The sequence below is a fragment of the Hippoglossus stenolepis genome, chromosome 9, assembly GCF_022539355.2.
Source record: "Hippoglossus stenolepis isolate QCI-W04-F060 chromosome 9, HSTE1.2, whole genome shotgun sequence".
Lineage (NCBI taxonomy): Eukaryota > Metazoa > Chordata > Actinopteri > Pleuronectiformes > Pleuronectidae > Hippoglossus > Hippoglossus stenolepis.
In genome coordinates this window covers 20,574,014-20,596,132 of record NC_061491.1, presented here as the reverse complement: position 1 = coordinate 20,596,132, position 22,119 = coordinate 20,574,014, and the positions used below count along the sequence as shown (strand labels likewise).

General features: G+C 41.1%; 3 protein-coding genes across 10 annotated transcripts in view; 1 reads left to right on the top strand and 2 right to left on the bottom strand.

Annotated features, from left to right (window-relative positions):
- Positions 1 to 37: 37 nt before the first annotated feature.
- cdc14b (cell division cycle 14B) lies at positions 38 to 13,512 on the bottom strand. Of its 8 annotated transcripts, none has more exons than XM_047341189.1 (16): positions 13,126 to 13,510; positions 11,990 to 12,080; positions 10,892 to 10,967; positions 10,161 to 10,253; positions 9,986 to 10,062; positions 9,342 to 9,408; positions 9,101 to 9,251; positions 8,783 to 9,013; positions 8,549 to 8,687; positions 7,824 to 7,989; positions 7,624 to 7,721; positions 3,475 to 3,522; positions 3,274 to 3,393; positions 2,252 to 2,420; positions 1,138 to 1,203; positions 38 to 728 (listed from the first exon to the last, which is right to left on the bottom strand). In XM_047341189.1, exons 1-15 carry the CDS (start codon positions 13,232 to 13,234, stop codon positions 1,180 to 1,182), a joined length of 1,659 nt encoding a protein of 552 aa, XP_047197145.1. In that variant the 5' UTR covers positions 13,235 to 13,510; the 3' UTR covers positions 38 to 728; positions 1,138 to 1,179. The 8 variants fall into 8 exon arrangements, 6 of the variants coding, with proteins under 6 accessions (XP_047197145.1, XP_035021583.1, XP_035021584.1 ...); XM_035165692.2 differs by having other exon boundaries at positions 1,171 to 1,203; XM_035165693.2 differs by lacking the exon at positions 13,126 to 13,510 and adding an exon at positions 12,237 to 12,526.
- A 148-nt stretch (positions 13,513 to 13,660) lies between these two features.
- Positions 13,661 to 18,636, bottom strand: prxl2c (peroxiredoxin like 2C). The gene is made up of 6 exons (XM_035165697.2): positions 18,371 to 18,636; positions 17,345 to 17,413; positions 16,390 to 16,443; positions 15,616 to 15,721; positions 15,380 to 15,514; positions 13,661 to 14,908 (listed from the first exon to the last, which is right to left on the bottom strand). The coding sequence occupies exons 1-6, from the start codon at positions 18,551 to 18,553 to the stop codon at positions 14,778 to 14,780; spliced, it is 678 nt and encodes a 225-aa protein (XP_035021588.1). The 5' UTR covers positions 18,554 to 18,636; the 3' UTR covers positions 13,661 to 14,777.
- Positions 18,637 to 19,856: 1,220 nt separating this feature from the next.
- fbxl17 (F-box and leucine-rich repeat protein 17) overlaps positions 19,857 to 22,119 on the top strand; it is a 216,281-nt gene continuing 214,018 nt past the window's right edge. The window contains exons 1-2 of the mRNA XM_035165220.2: positions 19,857 to 20,009; positions 21,394 to 21,896. Coding sequence (XP_035021111.1) covers positions 21,414 to 21,896 — 483 coding nt within the window. The 5' untranslated portion in view covers positions 19,857 to 20,009; positions 21,394 to 21,413. The remainder of the gene's footprint in view (positions 20,010 to 21,393; positions 21,897 to 22,119) is intronic.

Below are 22,119 nucleotides of genomic sequence, written 5' to 3'. Positions count from 1 at the left end.
CCTCTGCTGGAAGAAAAAAGGACAAACAGCCAGGAACTTGGTGGGTACAATTTATTTAAAATGTCCAATTCTGTGCTTTGAGCAAACTTCTATTGTCGATTATGAGCATGAGTTAGATAGAGGCCCCTTTAGGACTGTTGACTTTTCATAGCATGATTTAAACATAGTACAAAAATATTTACAAAATACAAACTGAGTATATCAAATGATCACACATTTACAGTATTGAAAAGCTTTGAATACACGATGGGGATAAAAGACGAGCCAGATATTGAACAATGGTACAAATGTGCACAGTACGTTATTGTGTGAGGCATCCATCTTTAAAAAGCAGAATATCTGCTGTACAGTGCGTATTCTGGAGGAAACCTCCTGAATTCACACATTCACATGCCGGTCTTCTAGATATATTTCAATCTGATGTTTGCTACTGCATGCTTTCAAAGTATAGGAACAACCAGGCAATGATTAAAACTATCAGTTTGTCTCATGATGCTGTTAAAACTATAAAAACCAAAGTGCCTTCAGGCGAAAATAACTTGGAATTAAAAAAACAAATCTATAAATCGATTACATGTCGGGTAAAGTTCGTTCCAATCTTTTCCTCAAAATTAAGAATCAACAAACTAGTTCAGCTGTATACAAAGGATTTCATGTGAAGTTCATCAGGCTTTGCAGATCCACAGGTTCACCGAAGTAGAGGAGCTCTAGCTTTGGGTATGGAGTGACTAAAGGAAACAAACAAAGCCAGCATCAGAGGGTGGAGGGGATTTCATTGATTTACATTATACTATTACAGTTAAATTTAACATTTTTACCTCCGCCAAGGTTATGTTTCATTGTGTATGTTAGCAGGATAACAGAAAATCTACTGAAATTGTGAGGAGGGACATGACCAATTACATTTTGGAGTGGATGCACAGGCAGATCCTGGAGTTTAACATGGCAACATAAGGGGTTAAAACTTGGCGGAGGGTTGCACTGTTAGAGCACTGTTCTACTTCCCTTCATGCAATCACCATTTGTGCACATGGATCAGACGCATGAGACATGTTTGATCCATGCTTCATAATATACAATTCTAAATAAACCATTTACAATACAGAATGTAGCAGAAAGGGAAGTGGAGATAGATACCATAGCCTGGAAAATCGAATTGATTGCAAAGACCTGCAAGTTTTACGTCCTTGGGAGGCAGTGCGTCTGTTGCATGTCAGAAATAGAAAGGAGAAGGAAAGAGGAGGAAGAGAAACACTGCAGATTAGTACCAGTGAAGGACGTGGTGACAACAGGCCCAGAGGCAGAAGACACAGTGAGCAGCAGAGTCCAGAGAAGCTCTAGCCAGTCGTCCTCTGAAATATATTATTCTTAAAGAACGTGCAAAGAAAGCTACTGGAAGGAAGAACAGCAAGACTGAGGCAGGTGGAGTTTATCGACACTCCTGGAGAATATCAGGACATAAAGTGGGTGAAGTTAGTACAACATCTGAGTACCGTAGCTGGGTTGCACCATCATCTTTAAATAAAGGCAAACCACTAAAGTGTATTTGAAATAAACTATGATTGATGATTTAGATTTTAAATTTGTGACAATAAACCTGATTAATATAAAAAGTATAAAGCTGGGAAATGCTACGAAAATTCTAAAAAAGTTTGACTTCTGTTAAATCTGAGTAAAATACGGTTTTATATCATTTCTATGAAAATCATGTTTACTGTTTACAAACTTGCTAAAACAATAAAAATCTAATGAAATGAAATGTGCATTTAAGTAATTGAGACAAGTTAATCTCATTTTTATCTTTCTAGGAACTTCATCAAAAAAAAGTCTGAACTGTCAGATCAGTTTGAAAACGCTCTAAATCAAATTAAGTTAGTTTATCCTAACTGGATAAAACATCTGATTGAAGACAGTTTGTAACTTCACCACAATTTGATTTTGTCTAAACATTTAGTGACTGTTGATGCATCCCAGCCTAAGTACATTAAGTGATTATGACAATCTCTGTCATGAACATTAAGGGGAGAAAGAGTGAGAGTGCTGAGCCTCTGGATTTTGGCTGAATTTACACAGCACCAATTATCAGTTTCTTTCTTTTTTAACTCTGATCATCCCATAGCTGCTAAAACCAGATAGTAAACATTCATTTTTCCTGTTTCATGAAAAAATTACATGTTTAAAAATGTGTTTCTGTTTGTGTGCAAATGCCAAAGTGTCCAAATGGCTCAGAGTGGGGTCTGCGGGAGCTTGCCTGCAGGTGGACCTGTGCCATGTTTAAGTTGATGAAAGTGCCTGTGTTGGCTGTGGCACTGGCTGCGTCTCTATGGCTGCCGCATGGCTCACAACACATTGGGTCCCTGTCGCCAGCCACTACATGCAAGTTGCCTAGGGACCTGACCAGTCTGGTGTGGCACAGGGAGCTGGCAGAGAGAGGGGAAGCTGTTAATTTTCTCCACAACGCTCCACAAGTGGCTTATAGCCTCTGGGTTGCTTTTCAACTGTGTCTACTCCACATACTACTACTACTACTACTACTACTACTAATAATAATAATATGAAAAAATAATAATCACACAGAACACAATGTAATGCATTTGTTATTGCGTCAACACAACATTTTTCTTAATAATGAAGAAAACGGAACAATTGATAATATGTATTATTTAAGTACAACTCATGTCTAACACAGGGTTTAATCATTTTTTCCCAATATAAACATGTATATAACAACTATGTATAAAACTCTGTTAATGTAAATATTGAAAAATTCTCAAACTACACTTGCCACCTCATAACTCAATGAGTTACCAACTGCAGTGATAAAAAAAAAGTAGAGCCCGACCAATTTGATAACTTAGGGAGTAAAAAATTCTGATATCGGCCAAAATATAAATTAAAAAAATAGGCAATGATTCTTAAGATGTCTTAATTGAACTCTTATGACAAAGAAATGTATTGAGGTTTGATATTTTACAGTTTACCCACAAACTTTATTATGAATAACTTTGAATGAAAAACACAAATACAACCAAATCTATAGAACTTGAAATAAGAAAAGAATTATATTATCCAAACCACATTTTTAAATATAAATTAAAAACATAAAAAGCATTTTTTCCAGCCTACCGTTATATTGGTCGGGCTCTAGAAAAGCTTTACTTTTCTTATTGGCCAAGTAACTCTGTCCATGTGTAGTTTTTGTGCTGTTCTCATTATTCTATCAGGGCTGTCACTCTAGTAAATGAATGCTCCGTGTGAAATCCAGCGACATACCTTCCTCCTACACTGTTGGCTGGCAGTGAGGTTCTGGTTCTCTTCCTGCTGTCTGATTGGTCGGACAGAGCCATGGGGTTGGTCTTACAGCCCTGAACACTGGCCTGTAAGATGGACATGCTGCAGACGAGAGAGCGGAGTGTCATTAATCTCAGCCATGTTTTTCTTCTCGTCCGTGTGATCATTGACTGCAAACTTTACCTCAGGGACTGCGATGACGACCTGGTGTGAATCTTATTCTCCTCCTGTCTGTGAAAAAAGAGAAGTAACACGACGGTAAAAATGCAATTAAAAGGAGAGAGAGAGAGATGAGAGGACAAAGTGGAGGGAGAGGAGGGACATACTGTATGGAGATGAGCGAGAAGGCTTTAAAAAATGTATAGATTTAGACTTAGGCACAGATCATTACTGCAGCTTCAGCAGCCAAGTAGGATTAGTAAAGCCAGGTGAGTACCAGCAAAAGCCAGCAGGTGGCACTAAACAATTTAGAGGGCCGAGATTTGTCTTTGTTTTAATACAGTTATTTTCATCGGCTTAACTGCTTGAGGGGTTCTGGATTTTGACTGTGCAATCAACAAAAACAGCAAAGCATGATGTTTAATGAGGGACTATGGTGTAAAATAATCATGTGCTGAATCAATGGTATCAAGGACAAGACAGGAGCCTCTTTCTGATTTTTTAAAACAGGCTCAAAATGTACTGTGCTCTCAGAAAGGATAAAGTAAAGAGAGGATGATTTTAAAAAACAACTTTCTGATTTGGGGGTTGGGGATTGAGGAGAGACAGGGGGGGCTCACTTACAGCATTCTCAGTTAGAGCTCCAGAACGTGGGGGGCAGGACAGGTTTTTGAGGGGGCAGACGGGCAGTGGAACTCATTGAAATCCTAACCCGTCTATACAGAAATGCAGGATGGAAGAAGGGAAGCCATACACAATCCACCACAGGGCAAGGCTACACAGGGAGGAGAGCAGCATGGCTACCAGCCATCTGAAAGGAGGACAAATCCAATAACAAGAGCAAAATGGAAAAAAGGGGAGGAAAAAAAAAAGGAAAGAGAGACAAGAGACGTCCGGGTAGGACACAAAGCCTCTGATGTTCTGCTTTTCCACTGGGACTGGATTAGATTAAATACCTTTCACAGAGCCTTGAATCCAGCAGTGCCAGTCAGCAAGTTTTTGTTCTTCACTTTCTCTGATGGGTTTGCAGTTTGCCTCATACTAATCTGACCAATGTGGAGATTGTGAAGTAGAACTGTTTAAATAAAGCTTTTAAATCTTAGAGGCTGACATTCAAGTTTATACAAGAACCAATAAACATTTTTAACAGTGTGCAAGGTGCTTTTACAGCTCAGCTGACAATAAACTTTACTGGCTGTGGGATAGATGACACTGATAGTAGATATAGAATCACATACAATCTATGGTAAAATAAAAACAATTTTTAAAAACAAACAAACAAAAAAGTTATACATGATCAAAGATAACAAATGAACTAAATATTCTGCCCTAATTTACATTAATATATTTATAATAATTATAATAATATCTCTAATCACTGGCTCTAATTATTAGTTATGGAATTTAAAAAGTTGCTGGCAGAGATCCTGAAGCAGTAAGCAAAGCTCTGGTGGGTTGTGACACTGATCCAGTCACATAAAGCAGTGGAAAAACAACAGGCCTTTGACAATGAACCCGGTCCGACATTAATTACGTTAGACACAAACACAGATCGAACACAGAAGCATGTCCATGCGTGCATGTCACAGGGTTTCATGCCTACTGCCATGCACGAAAAAGGCAGACAGGGTGAAGAGAAGTTGTTGTGTTTCTCACTGGAATACAACATGCAGCTCAGTGTTACATAGTAAAACAAACAGTGGAGCCAGATGGTGAAGTTCAGCTGCAGGTTGGATGTTTGTCTAGCAGCGCAGACCCTGATAACGCATATGGCCTGAAAAGTAAGCAAATCTCCCTTCTGCCTCAACTCCCTCCTGAGGACGGATAAGAACCCACTTTCATCTCATCACCTTCTCAGAAGCTCAAATGTAATGTTTTATAATCCTGTACAGCAGAATGAGGATCAGGAGTCATTTACCTTCCCAGCAATGCAATTTAAAGCTGACAATTTATCTCATGAAAACACCTCAGGAAAAGATGACACAAAAGTGTTTTAGATCCGTTTCAGTAATCCCAACATATCATAAAATGCATATCACGTGATCATTGACATAGCAGTGTGGATGTAGCCTCCTATGATTCAGCAACTAAGCTACTTTACTAAAGAATAAACAAATACTGTACCTGCAAATCCTAACGAAGACCTTTACTAGTTTTTGTTCTCGAGAATTGTCAAGTCAGTAGTGCAAGCCATGCACTAAAAACATATTATCCAACTAATCCAGATCTCATGTAAAACTGTGATTAGTTGAATCACTGGTACTGTTATTGTTAACAAGTACAGCTGGCTCTACATGAGACCTCAAGTGTAACTGAGAGGAAAAGTCTTTATATCAAAGCGGATCAGCTCAGTGTGTCCATGAGGCAATGACGGGTGATGTAATGCATCCACTAAATGCATATCCACTTCACACCGTTGTCATCGGAAAGAAAAAAAAAACAAAAACAGAACAACTTCAAATCAGCCATACTGTTATAACCATACCATTCGCTGCCATAGCAACCGTCTCTACAGGAAGAGGATGTCAGCTAGAAAGGAAGTGATGTGCACTTACCTCCGTTATACAAAACCTCCCAGCCTCTCTCTGTTTTTCCTCTCCCCCACTTTCTCTCTGCCTCTCTCTCTATCTTTTGAACGGCAGGCAACACATCGGCCACGCCGTGCCCATGAGGCTGCAGCAGAATACTACCTGCCTGACATGGGACAACACAAGCCAAAGCCATTGGGGTACATTGGCAGAGGCCAGTCAACCATCCTCAGCCGTGCTGACTAACAACCTTCCATGGCTTCATTTACATTAGCACAAATGATGTGGAATCTATTTTAGACAGGGAGGCAAAACAAATCTATTAGAGTTCTTCCTGTTTCGATCACTGTGGGGAATTAGCCCTGTACTGCTGGAACACAGTGTTTCTAAAGAGCTGGCTAGTCACATGTTACAGTTGTACAGCCATCCTCATATGCTTGTTACACATAAATGTGTGAGATACAAAATGTAATTAATTAGTTGACAAAGGCTTAATGAAGTGTTTGTAATATGTCAGAGTGGTCTGCTGGTTTACACAAATGGAATTTAAGGGTTAGGGTTTAAATTTAAAACCCATGTCAAGTAAGACATGAAAATCAGAGGTAGTATTACACTACCCTATAATTGACATTATACACTGTACACATGGATTCTGCCAAAACAATTCTCTTAAAAACTTAACCAATTTAATGAAGGAAGTAGCTTTGAATGAATGTTAACAAAATTAAGACCTAATCTAATGTATTTAGGACCTACTATGTCATATTTTAGTTTTTTAATGCCTAAAATCCTGACTGAATTGTTTTGTCTCTGTCTGGGAGCTTTGTTATGTGGCTCTAGAGTCACTATAGTCCACAACAGTTGTAATACACCTGCACTGTCTTGTCCCTGTGTTTTTGGTCAAAATAGGTCAATCAATATTTAGTAAAGCTTACATGAGTGACCCATTTACCTCAAGGCCAATGTGCCATAATAAACCGGTGACTATCAAGCTCTACATTGATTTGTCCTATGTATTTTACCCTCCTCTCCCCAGAGATATAGTTTTAACCTTTGGACTAAAGAGGAACATTAATTTATGAACAGTTGCTCAGTAAAACTAATTCATGGGTTGTATCTGTTACGTTCCACATCTTTTGTGCCTTTATAAATCCAGCCCTCTACAACATTTTTGGAAGATTGTGTATCTGATAACTCTGATCCAGTCGGCCAAACAACTGTGTAACTTACTCTGCGTCTTCATATGTGACCTACTTCCTCCTCGACTTCTCGTTCATCCTCATCACTCACTGATTTTAGATGAAAACTGAATAATTTACATTAGACTTGATCTGCATGTGATGCCATGTACCCCAGAGGACACAAAAAACAGAGTTATTGAAATATCACGAGGATACTGCCTGGTTCTTCAACTCCTAGATAAATGATATTTGGATGAAACTGCCATGGTGTGGGTAAGGATCAGCATTAACAGATGACTAAAACCCATCATAAAACTACAACAGCCTACCCTGAATAAGCACGGTCACATGTTGGTCATTATCAAATCCTAATTCTCCCAAATCATAAGTCATAAAAGATTTGAATAACACGTAATAATATATGTAATGATCCGAGGGACTGACGACACTGCCAGGGTACTTACGTGAGTGAGCCTGATGACGACCTGGCCTGCCTCTTGCTCTTCAGTGCTCGCAGTTTATCACCCTGCGTGAGGCCATTTCTCTCCTCCTCATCATTATACTGTAAAACAAAGTGATAAATAGACATAACGTGTGCCCTCATGGTTCATTTGGTACTTTTTCATTCATGAAAACATTCCTGGAGCATCATTCTAGAACTCACCAGATCCATTTCTTCTTTCTTGGTTGCCCTGTTTTTGTTGCTCCCGTTGATGGTTATGTCGTCCACTCCGGACAGGATCCTTGTGACAGCCACCTTGCCGTTCTCTCGTTCATTGAGCATCTTCTCTCGGAAAACGTCTCCCTCTGCCCATAAATTGTTCTGCTTCCTGAGGCACAACAGAGCAAGAAACCACAGAATGAACCTGCAGTACTTGCTGTAACACCACTGGTTTTAATTTTTAATTTCTCAGATAAAATCTACTCTTTCATTCACACCCTATGTTTTAACAATGGCACCTTGCCCCAACCAGCGTAACAACATTTTAATTAACTGTGGCAACAGTTGTGCTATTGCTTATGCTGCCAGCTCCATCAATCAAACCACACCCACACTGTTCTAATGGAGCAGATTAGTTGAATTTACGACTGTTAAACTGTCAAAATTAATAAATCTTAAGGAAGTTATATTCTGAATGTTAACTAAGGTTGTTAGACCCTGGATAAGTTGCTAGTGTATCACAGGGCTGTGATTCAAAGACGGACTACCCACAGAGACCCCATACAGACACAGGGAGATAATGCAGATACCACACAGAAAGGGCATGAGCAAACCAAGGTTCAAACCAGGAACCTTCTTGCTTTGAGGAGACAGGGTGAACCACTGCACTGCCTTTCCCTATTTTAAATCGGTGACATTTTTAAAATCCTGCTTCAGTGGACACCTACTCTTCCACAAAGTTCTGCTGAGGCCCGATAATGGACCCTGGCCGGCAGATCCGTATCCAGGCAATGGCCTCTGCAGCAGTCAGGCCGTAATGTTTCATCATATAGCAGCCAATCAGGGTACCAGTCCTCCCCAGACCCGCTGAAAGTAAAAATAAGGGATAAGGCATTATAACATCATTAGTTTAGAGTCACAAGTGTAGTACAAGAAGTGGAAATGCGGGTCAGAAACTTTACCTTTGCAGTGGACCGCTATTGCTCCTTCTGCGTTCTCACAGATGTTGAGGAACTTCCTGACGATGCTGTCGTTCGGTGTACTTCCATCCACGAAGAACAGGTCGTGGTGTTCAAAGCCGGAGTCCGTAAAACGCCTGGCATCGTACATCTTCTTGTTGAGGCGGATGATAGCGGTGATGTTGTGTTTTCTGAAGTAAGGAATGTATGCCTCGGGAGCATGCAGAGGATACCCTGAGGTAAGAGAGGAAAACATTCTAGTGAGTTTAGGAGGTGTTAAAACAAAGCCAGAAACAAATCTGGGATGGACTTTTCAATTACCATTTTCTATTTTGCTTTTTGGATGAGGTCCGCTGAATGCAAGGAACTTCCCTGGAATGATCCAGTTCAAGTCTCCATTTTCTGCCCTCTCATAGTGCTCATACTCCTCCACATCGAAGTTGGAGAAGTCCAGCCAGCCGTACTGCAGAGCCTGACAGGCGGTTGGGAGGGAGTTCATTTCATTATGTGCATGACACAGCAAGAAAGAAAAATAAATAGAGTAAATCTAACGCTGCCGTACCTTCTGAACGGCACGGAGGCAATCCAGGATGTTCAGGTTGTACATGCAGCTTCCAAATGAAGCGTCTCTGTGAAACAAATTACACTGACAGTCTTTCTCAGCGGAAATAATTAATTTTCCCCTTTGAATTTGAATGCAGACTGCTGTCTCACGGCTAATGGTCTCAACTGTTTTCCATCTCCCTCACGAGTCTTGCTCTATTGCTTTTCATACTTTTTCTTTAAGCACTTTATAGTAACAGTGATCGTAAAAGGGCACCAGGGCCTATGAGCCTTCAATATCTTGTAATCTTGAAGTCTTATTTTCATGTTGCACTTAACAATATGGGGAAAAGAACATTGCTAATTTGTTCTGAATGTAATATTTTTAAAGTTACAACATTTCCAAATATGACTATTTTTCTAACAAATCTTTAAAGTTGTACAACTTAGTTTTACTGTAGATTCAAAATTCATATGTAATAATGGTAAGCTTGTTTTTTCCATGGATGCTAAAGTCCAAAGCTAAATTTGCAATTTAAAAAAATCTGGCTATTTTGCATTTTTGACACAAACCCTGCTCGTCTTTGAAACAGCCTTTAAAAAAATAAAAGTGTGACCATGTAAACAAAGTCCTTAGACCTTAGGCCTCTAATCAGTTGTTACCTGAATGGGAGGTATGTTGAATTCCTCGCAACCAGCAGACTGTAGGCGTCCTCTGGCATCATGTTCAGATGCATTACCTTCAAACACAAATGTCTAATCAGCAAGTGCGGCTTGTATTAAATGTTGACGTAATGTAATTTCACAAATATGAAACCTGGGTTTGTGCACTACTTACCGCATATGAGCCTATTAGATAAGCAGCATTGGCCTGTTTTTTCTGGTCTCCACATGTATAAAATATGATCTTCTTCCTTGACAGCGTAATAGACTGTGAAACGACATTAATTACAAACAACATGAGCAAACATGTGATTATTTATTTATGTGACAAAAGAGTATACAAATGTATAAGTAGATATTACATGAGCGTGTCGACATGTATTTTCCCACCTCTGCTATGTAACATTAAATATTGTATTTTGGGGCTGAACAGCTGCAGTGGGAAGACAATCTACACCACTGGATGAAAATGTGACTTATGAATAGAAATGTTTTCCCATTTACAGCACTACATGGTGTGGAGAATGCCGGTCAACTGTATTTATAAGCTAAGAAAAAGCTACGCTGGGTAATCCCCACGAGAGACAATTAAGTTTTAGAGCTGCAGAGAGGCTGAATCCTCCGAATCCAAACCTCAGCTGCCCAAATCTGTGCCCAACAGCCTCCAGGACCACATCATGTGCCAAATCCACACAAACTGCCACAACAAAGAGGAACAATAGCATAAACGGACCACAAGGATTATTCAGGACATGAACTGAACTGTGAAAAGTTGACATGTCCTGCTAATTGGCACGTAAAACGACTATAACCCTGCTTAATTCTGTTCGTTTCCACAGATATTGATCGACCTTGATTTCGCGACCCATTCCAGGAAGTGCAATTAGGAGCAGCGATTTACTTTACCTTGAGCTTCTTTGTCAGCTTGCAGCAGAAGCGATAAAACATGGCCAGGTTAAGGGGACCAAAGTCCGCATAGAAGCTGAGGGAGAGAGGGACAAAGGAGAAAAGAAGGAGTGTGTCAGGGAAGCTATTTATGCAACCGGCAACGATCTCTGGAGAAGTTTCATTAGATACAATCAACTACATCAGACTGACACAGTGAAAAAACACTTACAGAGTAAAAGACTATATTTGGAAGCATTCGATGCAAGAGTGGGTCAATGAGAACAACACAAAAGGCTGTGAAGACAAGGAGTCTTTTTTTCTACCACTGGCAGAAAAAAAAAGGCTTGGAAAGGTCAGTGTTGTCCTCCCAGAACAACAGCCCATTGAAGCAGATCTACCCTCCCCTGCAAGCTCGGAAACTGCCACTGTAGCAATGTGCTTTTATTTTGATATAAGTAGATAGTAAAAAGGACAGTGCACCGAAATAGACGACATTCTGAAAATAAACTATATTTACAACTGATTTAGCAAAGTGCACATTTACGCCATAAAAACATCCATACATGAAATTCAGTTATGGATTTTTTGTTTTTGTTCGGCCAACCCAAGATAGTCAGTGGCCTTCCCCATTCAAAAATTTAAATCACATAAGTTTGAAGGAGTCATGTGCAAGTGGCAGCAGTGGGGGTGCAGGCGGTGTCTTTTACACAGCTGCAGTGATACCAGAAGGAATTGGCATCGCCTTTTATTCCATTCAAAGAAGTGCATGATTTGTTTAAATACTGACAGAACCGGGGGCACTTCAGGGGCCAATCAGATTTGAGCTGGGGCCAGTGCCCTGCATGGCCCCACCCCTGGATCCTCTCCTGTATTTACATAGTTTTAAACTTACAATAACACAGAATCCATTAATGAAAGTCAGTGATTGACAGATAAGCTTGAAGGCAGCACTGATGGTGCAGATCGGTGTCTTTTAGGGAGCTGCAGTGATAACAGGAGGTTTTTTTGGCATTGCCTTTCATTGCAGTGCAGTGGTGGGGGTGGGGCATGAGTAAAACCACTCCACTTCACGATCTGTTCAAAATGCAAAGTTGGGAATCAAACCCTGCCACTCACTTCTCATACGCCAACTCCTCGTCTATGCAGAAACAGTGTCTCTCTGCGGTGCTCTTGATCTTCTGGTGGAGTATGGCGAAGTACAGTTGATCTGGGGGAGGAGGGTGGGGGTCAGATAAAGAGGCACTTACTTGCTTTGGTCATGCAAACACACTTCTGTTAGTACTCTGAGTACTAAGTCCCCCCCCCACAAAAAAACTACTCCCTCCGTGTGTACAAGTACTTCTGCTGAGTATTTGCTTCTTACCCCTGACGAACTCGACGCATCTCGGCGAAACCTCGTCCGCGGTCATCTTTCCCGCAGATTTAAACATGACGTGTGGAAGAGAAACGCTGGTTTTACTCACCGGGACTTGAGCATAGTACGAAAAACTCACACTGGCAACGTGCGGGAAGATCGTAAGAAGTTATTTGAAAAGTTGAACGTAAGAACGTACGTGGATTTGGAGGCGTCGCTGTGGACGAGGAGAAAGTTGGAGGAAGGAGGAGAAGAAGTGCGCACACTGCTAAAAAATGACCTCCGTTTGACTCCTCCCCCTCGGATGCTCCGCGGGACGCTATTGGCTGCGGGAGATGTGGAGCGCGGCGCGATTGGAGGAGCGTACTGTCGGTCGCGCCCCGTTCTTGTTTAAAGTTCTGCACGCGAGACACGCGATAGGCCGCGGGAACGTTGCCCAAACGGTTGCTAAGACGATCCCTCGGCCAATCAGAGGCGTGATCTCCACTCTGGCCCCTCCCTCAGACCCGAGCTTCCTCCAGAAGAAGCAGGAAGACGCCGCAGGAGGTGAAATAATTAACTTTAAACGACAATAATAACGACAATAACAATTATATTTATGTAATGAATGCACAGATCAACCTTTGTGCACATGCATAACTCAAACACGATTATAAAACATCATGTCTGGTGTAATTCCCTCCTCTACAATGAAACTATTGCAGAGCACAGATTTTAAAAGCTAAATCGACGCACACACACACGATAGAGGGGGACACAAGATGTCGCCATATTATGACAAACCCTGCAAGAAATCAGACTTTCTCGCACCCTCGCTTGTTTGAAACGCAATATTGCGCGTGCACCGGCCGCTGCGTGCACCCGTGCACATCTGACAAGTTCGTGCACGGCCGCTTACCTGTTATGTCCATGTACAAGTCAGAGTTCGGCCCCGCCTCTGAGCCGCGGTGAGCGGCGCAGCGCTTCTTCCTCGACTCGCCTCGTCTCCTCTCGCTCTTGCGCTTCATGTTTTCTCCTCCTCAGAGCCTCCCTTCACATTGTGGTGCAGCCGCAGCACAGTCCCACCTCCTCCTCCTCCTCCCCTCGCAATGCGGAGACTCGTATTGTCCCAGTTTCTGTCGCTGGGTTATCGTGGCATGGTCCTGGCGCCGTGCAGCTGATGATCTGTGTTTGTGTATCGGTGTTGTCAACCACAGACACAGCAGCCTGATCCAACCTCTCCAGCGGCGGTGGTGACGTCTGTGAGCCGGGGCAGGTTTCTGCTTTCTGCAGCCCCTGCATGTGACGTATGAGGATTAGATGTCCAGTGCCCACCCTTCGCTGTTCAATAGCAGCAGCAGCTGTGTGTGGATTGTAGTCCTGTGTTGCTCAGTACATGTGACTGTGCCATCATTTTGCACATGCATGGGAATAAACACACAATGTTGCCTGGGTGTGGCAGTTCAACTTTATTTACAGTGTAATAAATACTGAGCAAATGAAGACAGTGGGTATAAAAAGGAAGGGATGCGACAAGGCCTAATATCTAGGTCACCAGTGTGCCAACAGTATTACAAAACATGAGACATCGCACTGCGTGTATTCCTACCTGACAACAGTCGTGCATGTGTACCCCTCTTATAAACTCACCCGTGTTATTTTTGCAAGAAAGACCAAAAACAAAATCACCCCAAGGTTCATTTTACAAGCTTTTTATCCCATCTCATAGTTTTCAGTAGCAAAACGAGTTTCCTTTCTAACATTTCCCAGTTCATCAGCCCAAGAGATGTGACTGGAAATTCTGCAAAAAGCCAGTAAGGAGACCTTGAGTTATTTTCATTTTCTCTACTAAAACTACTATTTAAAAGATTGACAATGAGGATCACGCTCAACTATGGCGATGTATCCAAATAGCACGTCAAGATTAAACATTTCATATCAGTCGATATTGATTATTATCATGATAAATGTTACGTTATTATTTCTTAGTTAAAGAAGTTAAGACTTGTTTTTACTCCTGAGTGAGGGTTGTGGTTTTAAACTTTTCTTTATGAGCTGTGCTTCCACAATGCATAAGCAATATAATAGATGTATATTGGACTTTTGTTATTTCGCTACTGATGAAACTTATATTGCTATTAATATTAATATTGTTTTATTGCCCTGTCCTACAACATAACATAAACTGTCATGTCTTTCAGGTCTTCTTCTGTTGTGTTATTATGTGTGTTTGTGTGGTGTGTGTTTTTATGTAATTTTGTTAATTTTCCACTTTTCCAAGTCTCTCTTGTAAATAAAAAAGATAATGTATCTCAATTCCCTGGTTAAAGAAATAAATTAAATAATCACACCTATTCAAGATTGTGACCTCAGGACCTCGCACAGGAATGATAAACACTGTACTCAGAATCACTGGGACACAAATACCTGTTACTGAGAATGATGCTGCCCAAGCTCTTCTAGTTCAATATGCCAGTATGTAAAGATGATGTAACTAAACAAGCAGCATGTGTCCCCGTGTGATAATAACAGTGATGTGGTGGCACAGCACTCTCTCGGGCGGCCACATGGCTACACATGGATGATCTTTGGCTTATCACTGAAGTCCAGAGTCTGTTGAACTCCAGCCAGCTGCAGCAGCCAGGTGATGGGCATGTGGTCCAGGTGGTTCATGTCAAAATGGGAAAAATGGACTTGAGAGCCTGTGGAGAGGAGAGGAGGGGAAAGTGAGTGCTCTGGTGGCCAGACGGTTACAGCACAGGCCACATGAGCAGTGTGCAAAGACCTTTGCTGCAAGTCATACCACTTCTCCCTCCAGGTTCTCTTCCTGTCTGCCTCTTCTCAAATAGACAACTGCCTAAAAAATTATCTTAAAGAAAAAGATTGTGACTGTTCTCCAGAGCGAGAACATGTTAAATCATCGTAATTAGTAATGCAAAAGATCTCAATGTGGTATAATGTAAAAATGGTATAGATTTCTGTTTCCTTCAACAATCACAAGATAGATCTTGTGGGTTTTTCGACAACCTAATCAATCATTTGTGTCTAAACCAACCAATAAATGAATGAAAAGTGAATATAATAATGAGAAAAGAAGCCATATGTGTCAAACCACAGTTTCCTGAGAAGAACCGGACCCTTTACCACTTCCACAATAGCAAACAAATATGTACCTGGTCCTGCAATGATGGCTCCCCCTTGCTGATGTAGGTCACCCTGAAAGTCGAATACAGGGCTGGTCATGGCTCTCCATATATTCTTCATCTGGCCCAGGAAAACACCAGACTTCACATGGGGACTAGGAGATGCTGAGGACATAGAAATATACACACACAAGCTATTATTCATGAATCACCACATTGGTGTAAGTTTACACACATGCTGCCTCCAAATAGTGTTATTGCTTTACCAGAGTTTGTAAATTTCTCCTCTCTCTTCATCCCAAGCTTTTGATAAATGCACCTCTGCGGGTCCACATATATTTCATAAGGATAGCCTGTCAACGAGCAGAATGGCTACGAGAGAAAGAGAGACATATATCACATGTGTGTACAGTCAGAGTTCAACATTTATTTTATTTGTAATTAATTAATATTGCTGTTGTCTGTTGGTTTACAGGATTACATCAAAATGACTCAACAGATTCCCATGAAACTTTGTGGAGAGGTGGGGTTTGATCCAAGGAAGACATGGTGCGGATCCAGATCAAGGGGGCGGCTTCAGGAATTTTTCCACTTCCTTTAACATTGTGGGATATTCCATCATTTTGTTGATTTCTTTCGTTGAATAATTCATGGATCCTGATTTAAAAGATCTGGCATGTTTAAGCGACTGATATTTATGAGTGTGTGCAATTTGGTGCAGATCCAAATAAAAATCTGGATCCATTGAATTTAAATTCAGTTTCATAAGGGGACTGTTGGGCCTTGGCAGAGGTCTGTGCTCTATACTGAGTGTCATTCTAGTTGTTTCTCTTTTAGGATCAGGGGATAAAAAAGCCAGAAAACAATAAAACATGTTGGTAGCTGCATCAGAAACCTGATAAGTAATAAATCATCTGAAGTGTGAAATGTGCAGAGACACTTATATAATATAGAACAAGTGGAAACTGACAAACAGAGTCAGAAGGACAGAAATCTGTGGGACAATGTGATATTGTGTCTATTGATCCTAAATGAATTACCTCTATATGATGATGAGCAGACTGACCAATCACAATCAGCCTAATGTCAGCATCCTGCAACAACACACATCAAAGTTTGGATTGTTCAGAATCAATCATTTAAGCTGATATTTATCTGAGTCACTAAGTAAGTCAAGGCAGTTTTATCTAGAAAGCACATTTCATACAGATAGACTCAAGCTGCTGCAGAGAGACATTAAGACTCTAACAGAGCAGCTATTGTTCTCTGTCACCTCTTTGACTCCTTAAATTCCTTGAAATATAGACACAAGTTAAAAAGCCTGTCTTCCCTCACTGTCTGACGGAAACAAATTATTGTTTTGTGTTTCATCCAAAACTAGGTTGAACTCGTATAATGTGACATATTCAAATGCACAATGTTGCAACCTGAACATGACATTGAAATATTCTATGTATCTTGTGCATCATTAACTACAAACATTTTGCATGTTTGAAAACTTGAACATCTCCCCTAGATCTTAAAATGAAGTTAGGCAGGTTTTAATGATGCTAACATGAGTCTGTACTAACGACCACTTTCCCACCAGAGTTTAAAAGTGTTATAAACAACACAGAGACACTTTTAAATAAATAAATAAAAAATAAAAAGAACAGTTTAAGCAAAATAAAATAAATTAAAAAGAGCAGAATAGAAGAGTAAAAGAGATTCAAATAAATAAAAAGGATACATCTGTATAGAATTTGAAAAATATATTAAAGGAGTAAAATAATAAAGATAAAATAGATATAAATGCATTAAATAATAAATGATGAATAAAATATAACTAAATAAGTTGGTTACCACTGGCTGAGCACTCCCCAGTGATCTCTCAGGTCTAACAGATTGCACTGTCATGTCTGTTATATATTCAGGGCCAGCTCCATTAAGAGTTGACAGTAACATCTATATTTACACTTCAGATTGGTTGCATTGCATTCATTCTCCAGTTCTTACCTCCAGTGCTTCTCTTGGTATTTTGCTCAAATCGTCCACATATTCTTTGCAGCTGTAGCACAGGAAATTCTACAGGGACATACACAGCACACATCATGTCAACAGTTTGCAGTTATATGAAATATAACATCACATTTAAGAGCTCTCATCTTGCACCTATATGTAATGTTTAGTTTTCTGTCTTCACCTATAGACATGATCTCTCCATTCCTCTACGTCCATCCTAGCATTGGCAGTAGTTGTTGGGGGCATCTGTCAAGCAACTATGGTCACTTTGAAAATTGATGCGCGTCTATTTATGGTCTTACAGTAAAGGTCCTTGGAGTGGAAAAAAGGCCAGAGAGAGTTTAATGAAATTTATTATGGAAGTTTGATTTGATTTCCACACAAGACAATAACAAGTATGAAATGGAATATTGTATCTATGTATGTTTAATGGAATTCAAGGCAAAGTCGGCTTGTGTCACATCTCAAGGATTTTTTTATAATACTATTTAACATGAGCATGTTTTGAGTTCCATAATGAAAAAATAGCCAACTTTGCCTTTAATTTTCTCAGAAATCCTACAGTAAAATCTCCTGAAACTTGACAGATAGACAGTGGGGGTCACCACTAACAAGAATGAGGTGAAATATCTATGTCACCTCTCAAGAACCATTTATAATTTATATTTAATATGAGCAAGTTATGAGTGCAATAATTTCAATAATATTTCATTTCATTATACTTCTTATTGTCTTGTGTGGACATCAAATCAAACGTCCACAATAAGTGTCATTAAACTTTCAATGTTTGTCTCCTGCCTTTTCTCTGCCCCAAGGACTTTTACCGTAAGACAAAAATAGACGCTCATCTATTTTCAAAGTGCGGCTGTTGTTACCGGGTTTTGACAAACTACGGATCACACACATCTTCCATTGAGTCTCAGTCTCAGTTTATTCCGCCTCTCATGGGACATCGTGGTAGTTTATGAGCCTTCAGCTCATCAGTAAAGTTAAACCTAACAAAAGAAATGTTCCCCCTACCCGCAGGAATATTATGACCGCCCTCCTGTCCTGGTATAACTTCTTGAAAGGAGCAGAGACTCCGTGTCGGTCGTAAACTAAACAATCCTCCACTTCTTCCAGACGGACATCGACACACTGGCTCCACGTTTCCACGTTTCCTTTAGTTACTTGTCGAGTTACTGGTGAAACTACTTCAGCCATGTTTCTGCTCGGAGGCTTCCTGGATTCTCTACACTATTTCTGGGAGCAGCCGAGCTGCCCGCAGGAGCTGCCACTGTGGTGGAAACACACGCCCATGTGCTGACTGTGTGTGTGTGTGTGGGTGTGTTGTGTGTGTGTGTGTGTGTGTGTGTGTGTGTGTGTGTGTGTGTGTGTAGGACCTTCTCCAGTGTAAACAGTTGATTTCATAATGAATGGAATTCACCCAATGCAAAGTCCTCATAAGGAAAGCTGCGTAAACCCATGTGTGTGTGTGTGTGAGAGAGAGAGAAGAGAGAGAGAGAGAGAGAGAGAGAGAGAGAGAGAGAGAGAGAGAGAGAGAGAGAGAGAGAGAGATAGATAGATAGATAGATAGATAGATAGATAGTTAGTTAAATAGATAGATAGATATTGTCATCAACATTAACTTTTTAATGGTATTGAATGCAACAATCACTATTCCCCTCTGTATAGGTAATTATGTGGTTTTATGTTTTGTGAGTTTTTAACACAACGTGCGGAGTAACAGTTATTGTCTAACACTCAGCTGCACATGTGTATTGTACTGGGCTTCAGTAATTAATTTTACAAAGGAGTAAAGTGATCAATTATAAGGATACTTCTGCAAATTAGTGTTGAACTTCCATAAAGTTGGGGAGCTCACAGATTTAAAGAGATTTAAAAAGCTATTTATTCGTCCAACCCATCAATGGGGGCAGGACAAATGCTGAAACAGTCGCCTCAACCCCTCTCAGAAGCAATTCCAATATAATAATATAAATACTACCACTACTACTACTACTACTACTACTACTAATAATAATAATAATAAAAATAGACTGAATTTGTTATGCGTACATGTACCTAATAAACTTGTCACTTGTCACTTGAGTGTATTTTAATGTTGACACTTTTGTACTTGCAGGACTTTTGGGTGTAACATTTGTTTGCACAGACATCACACAGACACACTACAAGAGCACGTACAATGACTGTGTAGTATTTAGATATTCAAGCTTTCACCATATTTGTTTCGCTTTGTAACGAGAGATATTAATGCATTACTGCATATAACACACATTTTATTAAAATACTGTGTTATGTGTTCCACCATTAATAATTAACCACTTTATTTATTGAATGGCACTTCCCAGAATGTTTCCCCCCACATGACTGTACTGATATAACCGGTGTGTCAATAAATATCCCGAATAAACACATTGAATCTCGAATTACGAATCGCCCTCGTCGGCTTCCTTCGCGCAGCTCCCTGGGTGCGGAAGTGTTTTCCTCCGGAGCAGCAGCAGCTGCAGAGCCACCGCTTCGCTGGTTCAGTCGCAGGCTTCCCCCACCCGCGTCCGCGCCTCTCCTGCCGGGACCCGTCAGCGCTCACCTCGGCCGTGCAGCGGAGCAGTAGTATGCGAGCACCGTGCGGAGCGTGGGAGCACCGTGTGAAGTGGTGAGACGTGTTTTCATGTCGGAGCTACAGCTAACGTAGCTTCCAGTGATGGAGCAAGCTAGCCTGACAGCCAGGGAGAGAGAGAGCTGACCCGGGTTAGCAGCCGGACCGTGTCTCTGTATTCCAGCACAAACTGAGGTGTACGTGCGATGTCCGAGCAAATGTGGAGACGTGAACCTGTCGCCATGTAAAACACAACGTCCAGGCTGCTGTGTGTGTGTATGTGTGCTACTTGACCACCTGTTCACTGTTTACATCTTTGTGTTTTCATTCGTCAACCAGACGATGCACCGTCGCTGTTGCCTCGATGCTGTATAGTAACACAATAACAGTAGCTGGAACCTTGTGCCGTAACCTAGGTGATCAAATGAGGGTCATAGTGATGGGTATGATCATGTAATTCTCCTGTGGTGGTTTCGAACACGTCTGTATTAGGTTTGTTGATTAGCTTCATGAGAGAGTGATACTGATTAACACACAGTAGACAGTAAGAAAACAAGTGGTGAGCAATCTGAGATATGATCCACACACATGGTAACAAACAACACTGGAACACGCTCCACACCGACAAGGCTGGAGAACTGCTCGACTGTCTAAATGTCCCCAAACCCTGAGGGGCCACAAGTCACAGATTCATCTAGCTCCTCTGGTCTGGATAATGTTGTACACTTTAACACAATATATAAGGGTACATGGCAGATAGGTTGTTCCAAGCCCCATAGTTCTTTTGTGGATTGAGTCTTCCGTCTGATTGTGTAACTCCAGACTGATGGCATGATGTGGAGATCAGGACTCTTTGGGGTCCTCCTTGTTCGTCTTGTCACTGAAGATGATTCTTTGTGATGCTGGCTGTGTGTTTGGGGTTGCTGTCAGGCTACAGAAGGAATTCAGGACCAGTCAGATTTCCTAGCCTACAAACTAGTCTACACGGGGGGAAACGCAAAGATGAAACTCGCTTTGCCTCAAGAATAGCAAATGAAAGAGATGAGAAATACTTATATATGAATTTTTTGTGTTTTTGCATCTATTCATTTTTATTTCAGAGAATAGCTTTGCCAGACAAACTTTACCATATTCCTTACTTGGTGTTAAAATTAATGTGCAAACATATCATTTACAAAATATATGTTAGCATCAATCAAATGCTTTATGAGGCCTTGTTTAAGTGTTTTAACTATAACTTTGCCAGTAAAAGTTTTGCCAAAGTTGTTGCACGGTTGCTTGTGTTATGAGCAAGAGGAAGTAAGGTATTGAAAATAGTATCTTTTTTATCAGTACAAAAACCCAGGTATTGTATGAACACCAACATTAATAGCCAGTCCTGCATTTTTTGACGTTCATACGGATGAATTTGCTAATGAATTTATTACTCTTTTTGTTCCAGAGTTTTCTTGAATCATCTATATGGGCCATCTTCTCTCGAAAAATGGTTACCGTCTGAAGAAGAGGACACGCAAGTTGCATCACAGAAAAAAGAAGAAGAGGAACTGCTTCCTGCAGGGGCCTTGCATGCTGTGCTTCATCGTCCACAGCAACAGCAGCAGTCTCGACGACGACAGCAACCAATTGGAGGTCGGTGTCAACGGCAGCGGCTGCCATCTCAACAGTGTCACCGGAATCAGTGTCCCTGGTGTGGGTGGAGTTGGCATCGGAGCAGTAGCTGCCTCGAAGCTTGCCGAGCGATACGCAACACTCGCATCTCCTGAGGACTGCTCCAAGTTTCTGTTGTCGCCAAGGGAGCTATCTATCTGGGAGGGCCAAGGCAGGAGCCTCCTATCAGCTGTCCCTGCAAAACTGATTCCACCACCGGCGCTGTTTCGAACCGCTGGGGTGACTGTGACCGTACCCATACCTGTGCCTGGCTGCACCAGCGACTACACTGAGATGGTAGGGAGCTGGGGAGGTGCTGCACCTTGTTGTTTCAAAGTCCCTGTTCCGTCATGGTATTAACACCCGTCCGATCACAAGAGGTCAGCTCTAAGTTCAGGGCTGAACGCACCCAAATGCACCATGAACGAGTCCTGAGATTTAATCACTCAAACCACATTCAGAGGTGGACTGGGATGCTTTTTGCCACATTTCTTTCTATCTCTCGCTTGTGGCAACACAC